Source organism: Engystomops pustulosus, unplaced genomic scaffold, assembly GCF_040894005.1.
Source record: "Engystomops pustulosus unplaced genomic scaffold, aEngPut4.maternal MAT_SCAFFOLD_133, whole genome shotgun sequence".
In the NCBI taxonomy this organism is placed as follows: domain Eukaryota; kingdom Metazoa; phylum Chordata; class Amphibia; order Anura; family Leptodactylidae; genus Engystomops; species Engystomops pustulosus.
This window is the reverse complement of record NW_027285014.1, coordinates 67657-83548: the sequence shown is the minus strand read 5'-3', so window position 1 is coordinate 83548 and position 15892 is coordinate 67657. Positions and strand designations below refer to the sequence as shown.

The window sequence follows — 15892 nt, the reverse complement described above, 5'->3', positions numbered from 1 at the left end:
TCTGAAAGATGGGCTTCTTATCTTTACAATGACACAAGCAGCATGTTTCTAGGTGCTATAGAATTGAAGTTAGGGGCATCTGAAGTGATCCTCCCCTTGCAGCCTCTAAACTTGTAATAATAAACTTCTCTGCTCATTACTTCAGGCAGTTCCCGGGTTAGGGTTCTGTCGGTTTGTTCTTAAGTTGAATTTGTATGTAAGTCGGAACTATATATTTTATCATTGTAACCACATCCAAAATTTATTTGGTCTCTGTGACAAATGGATTTTAGAAATGTTGGATTGTTATAAGAACCAGGATTAACAATAAAGCTTCATTGCTGACGCCTTTAATAACTGTTACAGCACAGGTGGAGATGTTGGGAGTGGTATTCCAGCACAGGTGGAGATGTTGGGAGTGGTATTCCAGCACAGGTGGAGATGTTGGGAGTGGTATTCCAGCACAGGTGGAGATGTTGGGAGTGGTATTCCAGCACAGGTGGAGATGTTGGGAGTAGTATTCCAGCACAGGTGGAGATGTTGGGAGTAGTATTCCAGCACAGGTGGAGATGTTGGGTGCAGTATAAGGCTGGCGGCACACATGGCGTTTCAAACCCGTTTATGGGCCATTTTTAGGCAGTACGTTAAAAACGCATTTGTTTTTTTCTGCTTTTGAAAAACGGACAAAAACAGAAAAAAATGCATGCGTTTTTTAACAGACTGCTTAAATGTGCCACCGGTAAAGGGGGGGGGGGGGGGCTCGGCATCCGCTGATCACACGCCTTGGGAGGGGCTCCGCTCGTTGTAGCTGCGGTGGAAGTTGAGTCGGTCATGGCGGGTGATGAGGTTATCCGCTCCGGTCACGTAGCTCTTTTCCATGTGCGTGTTCAATCCGTTGTTCCGGAACATTCCGCACTTGGTTGCGGCTTCTGAAAACTTGTCTGATACTCCATTAAATGTCGTCTGAAAACGGACAAATATATTATTAGTAATGCAGAGCCCCCTATAGCACCCGCCAGCCCCCCTATAGAACCTGTCAGCCCCCCTATAGCACCCGTCAGCCCCCCTATAGCACCCGTCAGCCCCCCTATAGCACCCGTCAGCCCCCCTATAACACCCGCCAGCCCCCCTATAGCACCCGCCATCCCCCCTATAGCACCTGTCAGCACCCGCCAGCCCCCCTATAGCACCCGCGAACCCCCCTATAGCACCCGCCAGCCCCCCCATAGCGACCGCGAACCCCCCTATAGCACCCGCCAGCCCCCCCATAGCGACCGCCAGCCCCCCCATAGCGACCGCCAGCCCCCCCATAGCGACCGCCAGCCCCCCTATAGCACCCGCCAGCCCCCAGGATCACAAGCTGTAAGAATGCCCCCCCCAGCTGATGGAGAACTACAACTCCCACAGTGGCTGAGGGGGATGTTTGGGCATTCTGGGGGTGCAGTGAGGGGTCAGTTCTGGCTCCGGGGGTCCCACACTCACCGGCATCTCATGGACGCTCGGCGCTTTGCTCCCATACGTCTGGTTCGTCGTCCTGTACAGAGGATTCCTGGGATTTGATCTGGAAATGATAAATAGATCCGTCAGATACAGGACCCCCACAACTGCAGGAGCCCCCCAATCCTCAGACACAATGAGGCTTCCCGGGAAAGCTGGGTATCACAGCCAGTCCTCACCTGTATCCTCCTCTCCAGGTCTCCGGCTGGTTGAACCTTGTGGGGAGGTCCGGCTGCACCCGGTAGTAGTCGCTGGTTTTTGGGGCGTCAGACATTGTGTCCTCTGAACATAACCCTCACCCTGCTGTGTGCTGAGACTGCTGCTAGGCAACCAGAGGGAAACAAAGTAACAATGGGGGGAGGGGCCAGGAGTAACAGGAAGAACACGAGGGGGGAGGGCCAATATAGCAACTACCCACACCAGTCACTATATCACCCCCCCCTGCACCAGTCACTATGTCACCCCCCCCTGCACCAGTCACTATGTCACCCCCCCTGCACCAGTCACTATGTCACCCCCCCCCTGCACCAGTCACTATGTCACCCCCCCCCCTGCACCAGTCACTATGTCACCCCCCCCCCTGCACCAGTCACTATGTCACCCCCCCCCTGCACCAGTCACTATATCACCCCCCTGCACCAGTCACTATATCACCCCCCCTGCACCAGTCACTATGTCACCCCCCCCCCCTGCACCAGTCACTGTCACCCCCCCCCTGCACCAGTCACTGTCACCCCCCCCCCTGCACCAGTCACTGTCACCCCCCTGCACCAGTCACTATATCACCTCCCCCCCCCACACCAGTCACTATGTCACCCCCCCCCTGCACCAGTCACTATGTCACCCCCCCCCCTGCACCAGTCACTATGTCACCCCCCCTGCACCAGTCACTGTCACCCCCCTGCACCAGTCACTATATCACCTCCCCCCCCCACACCAGTCACTATGTCACCCCCCCCCTGCACCAGTCACTATGTCACCCCCCCCCCTGCACCAGTCACTATGTCACCCCCCCTGCACCAGTCACTATGTCACCCCCCCTGCACCAGTCACTATGTCACCCCCCCCCCCTGCACCAGTCACTATGTCACCCCCCCCCCTGCACCAGTCACTGTCACCCCCCCTGCACCAGTCACTATGTCACCCCCCCCTGCACCAGTCACTATATCACCTCCCCCCCCACACCAGTCACTATGTCACCCCCCCCCCTGCACCAGTCACTATGTCACCCCCCCCCCCCTGCACCAGTCACTATGTCACCCCCCCCCTGCACCAGTCACTATATCACCCCCCCTGCACCAGTCACTATGTCACCCCCCCCTGCACCAGTCACTATGTCACCCCCCCCTGCACCAGTCACTATGTCACCCCCCCTGCACCAGTCACTATGTCACCCCCCCCCTGCACCAGTCACTGTCACCCCCCCTGCACCAGTCACTATGTCACCCCCCTGCACCAGTCACTATGTCACCCCCCTGCACCAGTCACTGTCACCCCCCCTGCACCAGTCACTGTCACCCCCCCTGCACCAGTCACTATGTCACCCCCCCTGCACCAGTCACTATGTCACCCCCCCCCTGCACCAGTCACTATGTCACCCCCCCTGCACCAGTCACTATGTCACCCCCCTGCACCAGTCACTGTCACCCCCCCCTGCACCAGTCACTATGTCACCCCCCATGCACCAGTCACTATGTCACCCCCCCCCTGCACCAGTCACTATGTCACCCCCCCCCCTGCACCAGTCACTGTCACCCCCCCCCCCCCTGCACCAGTCACTATGTCACCCCCCCCTGCACCAGTCACTATATCACCCCCCTGCACCAGTCACTATATCACCCCCCCTGCACCAGTCACTATGTCACCCCCCCCCCCCCTGCACCAGTCACTGTCACCCCCCCCCTGCACCAGTCACTGTCACCCCCCCCCTGCACCAGTCACTGTCACCCCCCTGCACCAGTCACTATATCACCTCCCCCCCCCACACCAGTCACTATGTCACCCCCCCCCCTGCACCAGTCACTATGTCACCCCCCCCCCTGCACCAGTCACTATGTCACCCCCCCCCTGCACCAGTCACTATGTCACCCCCCCTGCACCAGTCACTATGTCACCCCCCCCCTGCACCAGTCACTATGTCACCCCCCCCCCTGCACCAGTCACTGTCACCCCCCCTGCACCAGTCACTATGTCACCCCCCCCTGCACCAGTCACTATATCACCTCCCCCCCCACACCAGTCACTATGTCACCCCCCCCCTGCACCAGTCACTATGTCACCCCCCCCCTGCACCAGTCACTATGTCACCCCCCCCCTGCACCAGTCACTATATCACCCCCCCCTGCACCAGTCACTATGTCACCCCCCCCTGCACCAGTCACTATGTCACCCCCCCCTGCACCAGTCACTATGTCACCCCCCCTGCACCAGTCACTATGTCACCCCCCCCCTGCACCAGTCACTGTCACCCCCCCTGCACCCGTCACTATGTCACCCCCCCCTGCACCCGTCACTATGTCACCCCCCCCCTGCACCAGTCACTATGTCACCCCCCCTGCACCAGTCACTATGTCACCCCCCTGCACCAGTCACTGTCACCCCCCCTGCACCAGTCACTATGTCACCCCCCCTGCACCAGTCACTATGTCACCCCCCCCCTGCACCAGTCACTATGTCACCCCCCCCTGCACCAGTCACTATGTCACCCCCCTGCACCAGTCACTGTCACCCCCCCCTGCACCAGTCACTATGTCACCCCCCCTGCACCAGTCACTATGTCACCCCCCCCTGCACCAGTCACTATGTCACCCCCCCCCTGCACCAGTCACTATGTCACCCCCCCCCTGCACCAGTCACTATGTCACCCCCCCTGCACCAGTCACTATGTCACCCCACCTGCACCAGTCACTGTCACCCCCCCCTGCACCAGTCACTATGTCACCCCCCCTGCACCAGTCACTATGTCACCCCCCCCTGCACCAGTCACTATGTCACCCCCCCCTGCACCAGTCACTATGTCACCCCCCCCTGCACCAGTCACTATGTCACCCCCCCCTGCACCAGTCACTATGTCACCCCCCCCTGCACCAGTCACTATGTCACCCCCCCCTGCACCAGTCACTATGTCACCCCCCCCTGCACCAGTCACTATGTCACCCCCCCCCTGCACCAGTCACTATGTCACCCCCCCCCTGCACCAGTCACTGTCACCCCCCCCCCCTGCACCAGTCACTGTCACCCCCCCCCCTGCACCAGTCACTATGTCACCCCCCCCTGCACCAGTCACTATGTCACCCCCCCCTGCACCAGTCACTATGTCACCCCCCCTGCACCAGTCACTATGTCACCCCCCCTGCACCAGTCACTGTCACCCCCCCCCCTGCACCAGTCACTGTCACCCCCCCCTGCACCAGTCACTGTCACCCCCCCCCTGCACCAGTCACTGTCACCCCCCCCCTGCACCAGTCACTATGTCACCCCCCCCCTGCACCAGTCACTATGTCACCCCCCCTGCACCAGTCACTATGTCACCCCCCCTGCACCAGTCACTATGTCACCCCCCCCCTGCACCAGTCACTATGTCACCCCCCCCCCTGCACCAGTCACTATGTCACCCCCCCCCCCTGCACCAGTCACTATGTCACCCCCCCCTGCACCAGTCACTATGTCACCCCCCCTGCACCAGTCACTATGTCACCCCCCCCGCACCAGTCACTATGTCACCCCCCCCCTGCACCAGTCACTATGTCACCCCCCTGCACCAGTCACTGTCACCCCCCCCCCGCACCAGTCACTGTCACCCCCCCCCCCTGCACCAGTCACTATGTCACCCCCCCTGCACCAGTCACTGTCACCCCCCCCCCTGCACCAGTCACTATGTCACCCCCCCCCCTGCACCAGTCACTATGTCACCCCCCCCCCTGCACCAGTCACTATGTCACCCCCCCCCCTGCACCAGTCACTATGTCACCCCCCCCCTGCACCAGTCACTATGTCACCCCCCCCTGCACCAGTCACTATGTCACCCCCCCCCTGCACCAGTCACTATGTCACCCCCCCCCTGCACCAGTCACTATGTCACCCCCCCCTGCACCAGTCACTATGTCACCCCCCCCCCCTGCACCAGTCACTATGTCACCCCCCCTGCACCAGTCACTATGTCACCCCCCCTGCACCAGTCACTGTCACCCCCCCTGCACCAGTCACTATGTCACCCCCCCCCTGCACCAGTCACTATGTCACCCCCCCCCTGCACCAGTCACTATGTCACCCCCCCCTGCACCAGTCACTATGTCACCCCCCCTGCACCAGTCACTATGTCACCCCCCCCCCCCCCGCACCAGTCACTATGTCACCCCCCCCCCTGCACCAGTCACTATGTCACCCCCCCTGCACCAGTCACTGTCACCCCCCCCCCTGCACCAGTCACTGTCACCCCCCCTGCACTAGTCACTATGTCACCCCCCACCCTGCACCAGTCACTATGTCACCCCCCCCCTGCACCAGTCACTATGTCACCCGGGGGCTGCAGGGATATTATAGGGGAGGGGGCTGCATGGATATTATAGGGGAGGGGTGCAGGGATATTATAGGGGAGGGGGCTGCAGGGATATTATAGGGGAGGGGTGCAGGGATATTATGGGGGAGGGGGCTGCAGGGATATTATAGGGGAGGGGTGCAGGGATATTATGGGGGAGGGGGCTGCATGGATATTATAGGGGAGGGGTGCAGGGATATTATGGGGGAGGGGGCTGCAGGGATATTATGGGGGAGGGGGCTGCAGGGATATTATAGGGGAGGGGTGCAGGGATATTATGGGGGAGGGGGCTGCAGGGATATTATGGGGGGGTGCAGGGATATTATGGGGGAGGGGGCTGCAGGGATATTATGGGGGAGGGGGCTGCAGGGATATTATGGGGGAGGGGCTGAAGGTGAAATTATGGAGAGGGGGCTGCAGGGATATTATAGGGGTGGGGGCTGCAGGTGATAATATGGGGGAGGGGGATGCAGGGATATTATAGGGGAGGGGTGCAGGGATATTATGGGTGTTAAGGAGGTCGCACTGGTTTCGGACGCCATCTTGACTACTGTCCGCCATCTTAGATACAGCGGCCACCTTGGGGGGGTATGCTTCCCTTTTAGAAGCTATAGAGTTAAATGTTTTAATTCAGCTATTTTTCTCATTTAAACTGTTGTTTGCCTTTTCACAATATCCTTGGCATTTCTTAGCGTCCTTCGGGCCTCTGTATTCTTGTTAGTTATTTTGGTTATGAAGAAGCTTCTAGGAGCCATTGTGTAGATAAGCATGGCTGTAAACAAGGCCTAGTCATTTTTCCCAGAATGTGCTGGTACAAAAACATAATGGCCAATAGGATCTAAGTCCTTATCTCCATTCATACAACACCCCAAATGCTGATCTCTATGTGTTAAGATATAGCTGTATCTGTCTGAAATAAACAGTGTGATTTGAGTGCATCGGAAGACCGACTGTGTCTTTCATTTACTCTGTCAGCTCGCTGCCGGCAGCTATCTCATCCTCCCTCAAAGGGTTAATTAGGACTCACCTTACAAAAGTCAAGAGGGCTGTTGGGGCCCTGCATAAAAATCCCTAACAATATTTGGCGTCCTTCCTGGGTGGGTTTAGGAGTGAGCAACAACAACACCGAGACAGCCTCCGTGAAGAGTCCCCGCCGGCTCGGTGAACAGAACTGACCAGAGAGCTCTCAGGGTAAGATATTAATTTTTCTTGTCTACCTTGATATGTCACTTCTGGGTCACTGGTTGGACGGACCGGGTAAGACTGTCTCTGTGTTATGTATTTGCCACTGTTGTTCACTGTAACCTAAGCTCAGAGTTTTTGGCAAAGAACCACTTTGTAAGGTGATGGACAGAGACTGGACAGAGACGGATGCTCAGACAGTCTGTGGTGTTAGCTGAAGCTGTGACACGGGAAGTAGTAACCCTTAGATGTCTGCAATGCTAGAGTGGGAGATATTCTGTTGTGATAGTCAGATTATCATAGTGTCTATAGTACTGTTTGACTAGTGTCAATAGGGTTACCCATAGAGGTATAGAGCTCAATTTGTGCACGTGCAGCGGAGACCCACTCTGATCAAGTGTGTGTTTAGCTTCATTTTGGAGTCTGAACGACTTTGTGGATGACTGTAAGAACTAGTAGTGACTTGGTAAAGAGTCAGTAAGAGAGTTGACTTGGTAAAGAGTCAAGGAGAGAGTAGTTCAGTAAAGAGAGTTGATTTGGTTAAGAGTCAATAAGGGAGACTTGGTAAAGAGTCCTCTGTGGAAGTCTGGTATCTAGTTTCTTTGGGGTCGGTCACACAAGGTGTCGGATTCGTTGTGTCTGTGGGGGACAGGTCTGGCAGTGTTGCAGTTGTAGACATTTGTGATGGGAAGTAAGCAAAGTAAAGTAAGCCAAGGGTGCGGACCTAGAAAAGCTACTCAGATTGTGTCCCACATGGAGGGGAAAGATGCACAGAGATAGAAGGTTGTTGAGTTAAGTAGGACTGATGGAAAAGTGCAAGTTGACATGATCGGACATAAGGGCTGGTAGTTTTGTGTTGAAATGAAAGTATTGAAGGTTTGAAGGTTTTGGGATGTGTCAGATGATCTGATGATTGTACAAGTGAGAAAACTTGATCAGATTTGGAAACTGAGAAAACTTGATCAGATTTGGAAACAGACACTTAGAGCCTCTGACTTTGACGGACGGACTAGGACAGAGTGACTGGAATCCTTCAGAGTGCCCAATGAAGAAACAGACAGGCGATAAGGGACATTTCAAAGTTTTTGATGTGGAAAGAATTTGAGAAAAAGAGATTTTATTATATTTTCCTTGGAGTGAAAAATGGCCCCTGTAATCCAGACTCCACCCCTGTATCTGGTGGTTAGAGAAGATGACACGCCCTGCCATTTTTCAGTGGCGGCCATTTTAAGTTATATTCCCTTCAAGTCCCTGAAAGTTGATTGCTGTTGGCAACCATAAAAGCTGTTGTGGGGCTTTGTAGGAAAACACCTGACCATGTTTCGGGCGTCTGCTAGGGGTCTTGGAGTGAGGGATGTTGTTTGTTTGAGTATTATTAAAATTTATTGATCCCGACAATTAGAGAAAAATTACTATAAAAAGTGTTACAATGTCTCCGGTACCTGCTTTCTGGCATTTATGGGGTTAACAAAAGGGTGGGGGCTGTTGAAGCTGCGTTTTGTTTTGTGAAGAACTGACATGTGCTGTGTCTGTCTTATCGACAGTGACCTTGATGTTCACGGAAAACTGAATTTCTCCATATTGAGTTGCTTGGAATCTGTGTTCTGTTATCTCGTGGTTTACAGGCTAGTGAGAATATTTACATTTGGGAGGGGTAGATCGCTGCGTTTAGACTTCTCCCTGACAATCTAAAAAAAACTTGAAGGAATTTATTTGATTGTGGAACAAGAATACAGTATGATGTGATGTCCTCCTGTGTACCCCATGAACAGACTAAGCAAGAATGAGCCCCCCGACTGTATTACAGAGCCTATGACTGACTTTTGTTCTTTTTTGATTAAAAACCATCTTAAGTGTACCTGGATTTTATTGAGACGTTGGAGTCTGGCCAGAACTTTATAGGTAGCACAGAACACTGGGCTGGAGATGTGGTGGAGGGACTCTGACACATTGACGTTCAGAGGGAATAGAGGATGTTTCACAGACCACACCAAAGTGAGATTGACAACATCTCCGGAAGTCTCAACCGACCAACCCAAGTGGGCGTTGCGGGGAGGAGATATTACTGTAGTGAGTGGCGGAGACGGCCCCCACAGGGCAAGACAAGGGGGGGTAGTTACGGACAAGGATGTCAGCGAGAACAGCCCCCCCAAACAGAGTTATCGCCTTTCATTGTAGAACTCTCCCCTGCTAGTCCGATGATGATTTTAGCCCATTCCCGGTCAAGAAAAGACTCAGAAAGAACAGCCGGATACATGTAGCATGGTCCATGACCTCCAAGCTGCCAATGAGTGTACTGAAGCCCAGTGGTCCCTAGCCCAAACTGGCAGCAGTCCCTGAGAGTGACATATTATTCACTGTTATTGATTTGGCAAATGTTTTCCTCTCTGTGCCCTTACATGAAAATTGCCAGTACCTATTTGCCTTTACCAGTTCAGTATTCCAGTATACCTGATGTAGACTCCCACAAGGGGGGGTAAAACTCACCCAGCCAGTACCCCACGGCCCTACAGGGAGTAGACTGGCAGACTAGCCCCTTACTGGATGTTCTCCTTTTCAGTATGTGGAGGACCTACTGTTTTTGTTTGCCAGGATGCATTTATTGACCTTATGTGTTTTCTGTTCCAGAAGGGTTGCAAAGTTCCCAGAGACAAACTCCGGTACTGCCAGGAGAAGGTGGTCTTCCTAGGCCACTGCTTCTCAGCCACAGGCAGACACCTGGGAAGAAAGCTGGCAGTCCAGAATGTGCCCCTGTCCTGAGGCCCTAAGCCTCTTCACATGTTTCTAGGACTGGCCAGCTCCTGCAGGCCTGGGATAAGATCTGCTGCCCCTTTCTGACTGAATTGCCTCTTCCCCATTTGCCCTTAGTCAGGAGGCAATTGATGTATTCCATAGCCTTAAGCTGGCAAATCCTGTCTGCCCCGGCCCTAGGCACATGCCACTGAACCAGACCTTTTATTTTATTTTGCACGGAGTATCTAGGAGACAGGTGTCCTAGCCCAGGAACGTGGTGGCCTCCCCAGTGGCCCAACTATTAGGCCCGGTTAGACTCAGTCGTGTGGGGAGCCCCTCATGTGTTAGTAGCTGCAGCCAGCAATCTGCTCAGCAAGGCCAGTGAGCTGATCCTAGACCCTAGATCACTCGGCTACAGTGCAAACCCCACATACCTTGCACAGTGTCCTCACCCAAGTACAGCCCAAGCATCTGAGCCAAGGCCAGACAGCTCAGACTCCAGTGTGCACTCCTGATGCCCCAGGATACACTGAGAAGGTGCACAGCTCTGAATCCTTCATTCTATCGCCAGTCTTCCAGGATTCAGAGAGGGGGGGGGGAGAAGGATGAGTAACGCAGATGTTGAGTTTTTTCTCATAGATGGCTCCAGGTCTGCAGGAGAAGACAGACGGTTCTACACTGGATATACAGTGGTCAGTGGCGCACATGAGGTAGTACAAGCAGAACCACTCCCTCCACACAGGTCAGCGCAGGAGGTGAAGTGATGGCACTCAGGGAAGCGCTACAGCTGGTGGAAGGTAAAAGGGCAAACATCTATACTCAAGGTATAGTTCTGGGGTCTAAACACGACTATGAACCCTTATGGAAGGCTAGAGATTTCCTCACCTCTGCAGGGACCCCCTCTAAGCATGGCTGGTTATAGAGCTCATGGATGCTCTCTTACTTCCACAAGAGGTGGGGATAATAAAAGTAAAAGCACACACAATTTGGTGACTCCACAAGCCAAGGGCAGGTATGTGGCTGACGGGATGGCGAAGGCAGCTGCACAGATGGAACCTAGAGACTGTCCTGAAGTCTCAGCGGTGAGTTCTGAGCTAAAAGTTTGATCCACAGGTGTTCCAGTCCCTGGTGGCCCGAGTGTCATCAGAAGTGAAGGGAGTGTGGAGGAAAGCTGGAGCCTAGATGCCGATGGGACCTGGATGCTGGGAGAGAGGGTGTGCCTGGCCGGAGCCCTGCACCCGACAGTAAGTCAAGTAGCCCACGGACACACACATATCCAAAATGGCCATGCTAGTGCTCATAAACCACCAGTGGTTTGCCCCGGGTATTACTACCCCTGTCACTAGACTAGTGAAAGCCTTTATAGTCTGTGCCCGCCACAACCCGGGTAAGGTGGTAAAGACCCCACGGAAGGTGACACCCAAGCTGCTGTATCCCTTCCAGAGACTGCAGATGGATTTTATCCAGCTACCAAAAGTGGTACGTAGGAGTACGTGCCTGTGTGCATTGATCTCTTTCCAGGGTGGCCAGAAGGCTTTCCATGACCAAGGCTACTGCCAGAGCTGCAGCCAAAGAAGTTGGTGAGTGAGATTTTTCTGCAGGTTTGGACTTCCAGAGACCATAGAGTCCGGTCGCAGAACCCACTTCATTGGACAGGTAAAGACCTGAAACCTTGTCCATCCTGGGTGTAGAACAGGCCCTGCACACCCCTTACCCTTCCCAAGTTGGTGGTGCGTTTGAGATACTTTAAACGGCACTCTTAAGTTAGAGATCCAGAAGGCCATGGAAGAAACAGGGAAACCATGGCGTGAGTGCTTTCCTGCTGCCCACCATTCAGTTAGGACCACACCCAACAGAAAGATGGGATTGTCCTCCTTTGAAATACTTTTTGGCTGTGCACCCAGACTAAGCCCCTACTTCCCACAGACACTATAACTGATGGCAGGAAACCAGGTGGAATGTGCCACACAGTTGAGCCAGGCCTTGGAAAAGCTCCGCAAAAGTGTTTCTGATTCCTTTTTCAGATCCGGACAGAGACCTCAGGACGCATAACCTGAAGCCTGGAGACTACATAGTGGTAAAGAGACACCAAAGAGAGAGTCTGGAGCTTCGCTACGATGGTCCTTTCCAAGTCCTGCTGACCAGTGCCACGCCTGTGAAGCTAGAGGGAAGTCAGCACGCTTCCACGCTTTCTATTGTAAACTTATTCTTCTTGCTAGCTGGTCTCTTCTGACTGACTGTATGCTCAGGGACACCCCAACCATGACTATCACTGTATCTATAGGGGTGACCAGGATGCCCCCAGGGTAGGAGACTTTACCTACGGTTGGTGCAACAAGACAATGACCTTCTTTAACACTGACAGCACAGGTAGCCCTGTATTAGCAGTGTCTGATGTGTACAGGATTTGTGGGGAGAGGAGAGTCAGGTCAGGCCTAGAGGTTGGGAAGGTGAGTGTACTGTGATAACACTTGTGTATTCCTTCCTCGTGATCCCCAGGGATAAGGTTAATCAGACACATAAGAAAAGGTAGAGAATCCCAAAGGATTCTGGAGGTCTGAGAGAGAAGCACCTAGATGACAACGTTTATATAGATACAGTGGGAGCACCAAGGGGGGTCCCAGATGAGTACAAGGCCCACAATCCGATATGGGCAGGTCTAGAGTACATTATTCCCCAGAGAGCTATGAGTAAAGATGTTGGTTGGGTAACTGTTTTTTATTGTAATCCACAGAGATTTGTGAACTATATCGGAGATGCTTCCCAGAACCGCATGGCTTTGGACATGATCCTTGCTGAGAAGGGAGGAGTCTGTAAGATGGTGGGAGTGGCTTGTCGCATGTACATCCCAGATGACATCGCCCTCTATGGATCCATTACCCATGCTCGTGAAAAGATTGAAGGACTGTCCAGGGAACTCGAGAGAAACTCTGGGGTGGACACTTTGTCCTTCACTTTGTGGTTGGGGGATTGGAAGGGTTTCCTGTAAGTGGGGGTGATATTGGGGATTGTGATTTTGCTCTTGTCACTTATTGCGTGTCGTGTGTTCCCCCTCATCAAGTCCACCATGTCCCAGATGTCCGTCCACGACAGGAGAAGTGCCCGGAGCGGAGGATGATGCTGCCTGTTTACAAACCTATGGACTATGGGGACTCAGTGATGTGATGTGAGTGTGCGGGCCTGTAACCCCTGAGTGACCAGCCTCCAGGGGATCTGGTGAAGAGGTAACAAGTCCAGCAGGTACGGGCTTAGCCTACCTGTGGGTACCTGGAGCTTGAGGAGGTCGCTCAGGATGGAGTTACAGGCCAGCAAAGCTCAAAGGGGGGAATTGTTAAGGAGGTCGCACTGGTTTCGGACGCCATCTTGACTACTGTCTGCCATCTTAGATAAAGAGGCCACCTTGGGGGGGGTATGCTTCCCTTTTAGAAGCTATAGAGTTAAACGTTTTAATTCAGCTATTTTTCTCATTTAAACTGTTGTTTGCCTTTTCACAATATCCTTGGCATTTCTTACCGTCCTTCGGGCCTCTGTATTCTTGTTATTTATTTTGGTTATGAAGAAGCTTCTAGGAGCCATTGTGTAGATAAGCATGGCTGTAAACAAGGCCTAGTCATTTTTCCCAGAATGTGCTGGTACAAAAACATAATGGCCAATAGAATCTAAGTGTCTTATCAACACCCCAAATGCTGATCTCTATGTGATAAAATATAGCTGTATCTGTTTGAAATAAACAGTTTTGATTTGAGTGCATCGGAAGACCGACTGTGTCTTTCATTTACTCTGTCAGCTCGCTGCCGGCAGCTATCTCATCCTCCCTCAAAGGGTTAATTAGGACTCACCTTACAAAAGTCAAGAGGGCTGTTGGGGCCCTGCATAAAAATCCCTAACAATGGGGAAGGGGGCTGCAGGGATATTATGGGGGAGGGGCTGCAGGTGATATTATGGGGAGGGGGCTGCAGGGATATTATAGGGGAGGGGGCTGCAGGGATATTATAGGGGAGGGGTGCAGGGATATTATGGGGGAGGGGGCTGCAGGGATATTATAGGGGAGGGGTGCAGGGATATTATGGGGGAGGGGGCTGCAGGGATATTATGGGGAGGGGGCTGCAGGGATATTATAGGGGAGGGGTGCAGGGATATTATGGGGGAGGGGGCTGCAGGGATATTATGGGGGGGTGCAGGGATATTATGGGGGAGGGGCTGCAGGTGAAATTATGGGGAGGGGGCTGCAGGTGATAATATGGGGGAGGGGGATGCAGGGATATTACAGGGGAGGGGTGCAGGGATATTACGGGGGAGGGGCTGCAAGTGATATTATGGGGAGGGGGTTGCAGGGATATTATAGGGGTGGGGGCTGCAGGTGATATTATGGGGGAGGGGGCTGCAGGGATATTATAGGGAAGGTGGCTGCAGGGATATTATGGGGAGGGGCTGCAGGTGATATTATGGGGAGGGGGCTGCAGGGATATTATAGGGGAGGGGGCTGCAGGGATATTATAGGGGAGGGGTGCAGGGATATTATGGGGGAGGGGGCTGCAGGGATATTATAGGGGAGGGGTGCAGGGATATTATGGGGGAGGGGGCTGCAGGGATATTATGGGGGGGTGCAGGGATATTATGGGGGAGGGGGCTGCAGGGATATTATAGGGGAGGGGTGCAGGGATATTATGGGGGAGGGGGCTGCAGGGATATTATAGGGGTGGGGGCTGCAGGTGATATTATGGGGGAGGGGGCTGCAGGGATATTATAGGGAAGGTGGCTGCAGGGATATTATGGGGGAGGGGCTGCAGGTGATATTATGGGGAGGGGGTTGCAGGGATATTATAGGGGTGGGGGCTGCAGGTGATATTATGGGGGAGGGGGCTGCAGGGATATTATAGGGAAGGTGGCTGCAGGGATATTATGGGGGAGGGGCTGCAGGTGATATTATGGGAAGGGGGCTGCAGGGATATTATGGGGGAGGGGCTGCAGGTGATATTATGGGGAGGGGGCTGCAGGTGATATTATGGGGAGGGGGCTGCAGGGATATTATAGGGGAGGGGGCTGCAGGTGATATTATGGGGGAGGGGGCTGCAGGGATATTATAGGGAAGGTGGCTGCAGGGATATTATGGGGGAGGGGCTGCAGGTGATATTATGGGAAGGGGGCTGCAGGGATATTATGGGGGAGGGGCTGCAGGTGATATTATGGGGAGGGGGCTGCAGGTGATATTATGGGGAGGGGGCTGCAGGGATATTATAGGGGAGGGGGCTGCAGGGATATTATAGGGGAGGGGGCTGCAGGGATATTATAGGGGAGGGGTGCAGGGATATCATGGGGGAGGGGGCTGCAGGGATATTATAGGGGAGGGGTGCAGGGATATTATGGGGGAGGGGGCTGCAGGGATATTATGGGGGGGTGCAGGGATATTATGGGGGAGGGGGCTGCAGGGATATTATAGGGGAGGGGTGCAGGGGTATTATGGGGGAGGGGGCTGCAGGGATATTATAGGGGAGGGGTGCAGGGATATTATGGGGGAGGGGGCTGCAGGGATATTATAGGGGAGGGGTGCAGGGATATTATGGGGGAGGGGGCTGCAGGGATATTATGGGGGGGTGCAGGGATATGGGGGAGGGGGCTGCAGGGATATTATAGGGGAGGGGGCTGCAGGGATATTATGGGGAGGGGTGCAGGGATATTATGGGGGTGGGGGCTGCAGGTGATATTATGGGGGTGGGGGCTGCAGGTGATATTATGGGGGTGGGGGCTGCAGGTGATATTATGGGGGAGGGGGCTGCAGGGATATTATGGGGGAGGGGGCTGCAGGGATATTATGGGGGAGGGGTGCAGGGATATTATGGGGTAGGGGGCTGCAGTGATATTATGGGGGAGGGGACTGCAGGGATATTATGGGGGAGGGGGCTGCAGGGATATTATAGGGGTGGGGGCTGCAGGTGAGGCTTTTAGTTGCTTCCCCTCTTTGTC

At 54.2% G+C, this 15892-nt stretch overlaps 1 protein-coding gene across 1 annotated transcript; it reads right to left on the bottom strand.

The window, feature by feature from the left end:
• Positions 1-313: 313 nt before the first annotated feature.
• PIERCE1 (piercer of microtubule wall 1) lies at positions 314-1817 on the bottom strand. The gene is made up of 4 exons (XM_072131749.1): positions 1656-1817; positions 1462-1540; positions 744-942; positions 314-546 (listed from the first exon to the last, which is right to left on the bottom strand). The coding sequence occupies exons 1-3, from the start codon at positions 1748-1750 to the stop codon at positions 754-756; spliced, it is 363 nt and encodes a 120-aa protein (XP_071987850.1). The 5' UTR covers positions 1751-1817; the 3' UTR covers positions 314-546; positions 744-753.
• Positions 1818-15892: the final 14075 nt, after the last annotated feature.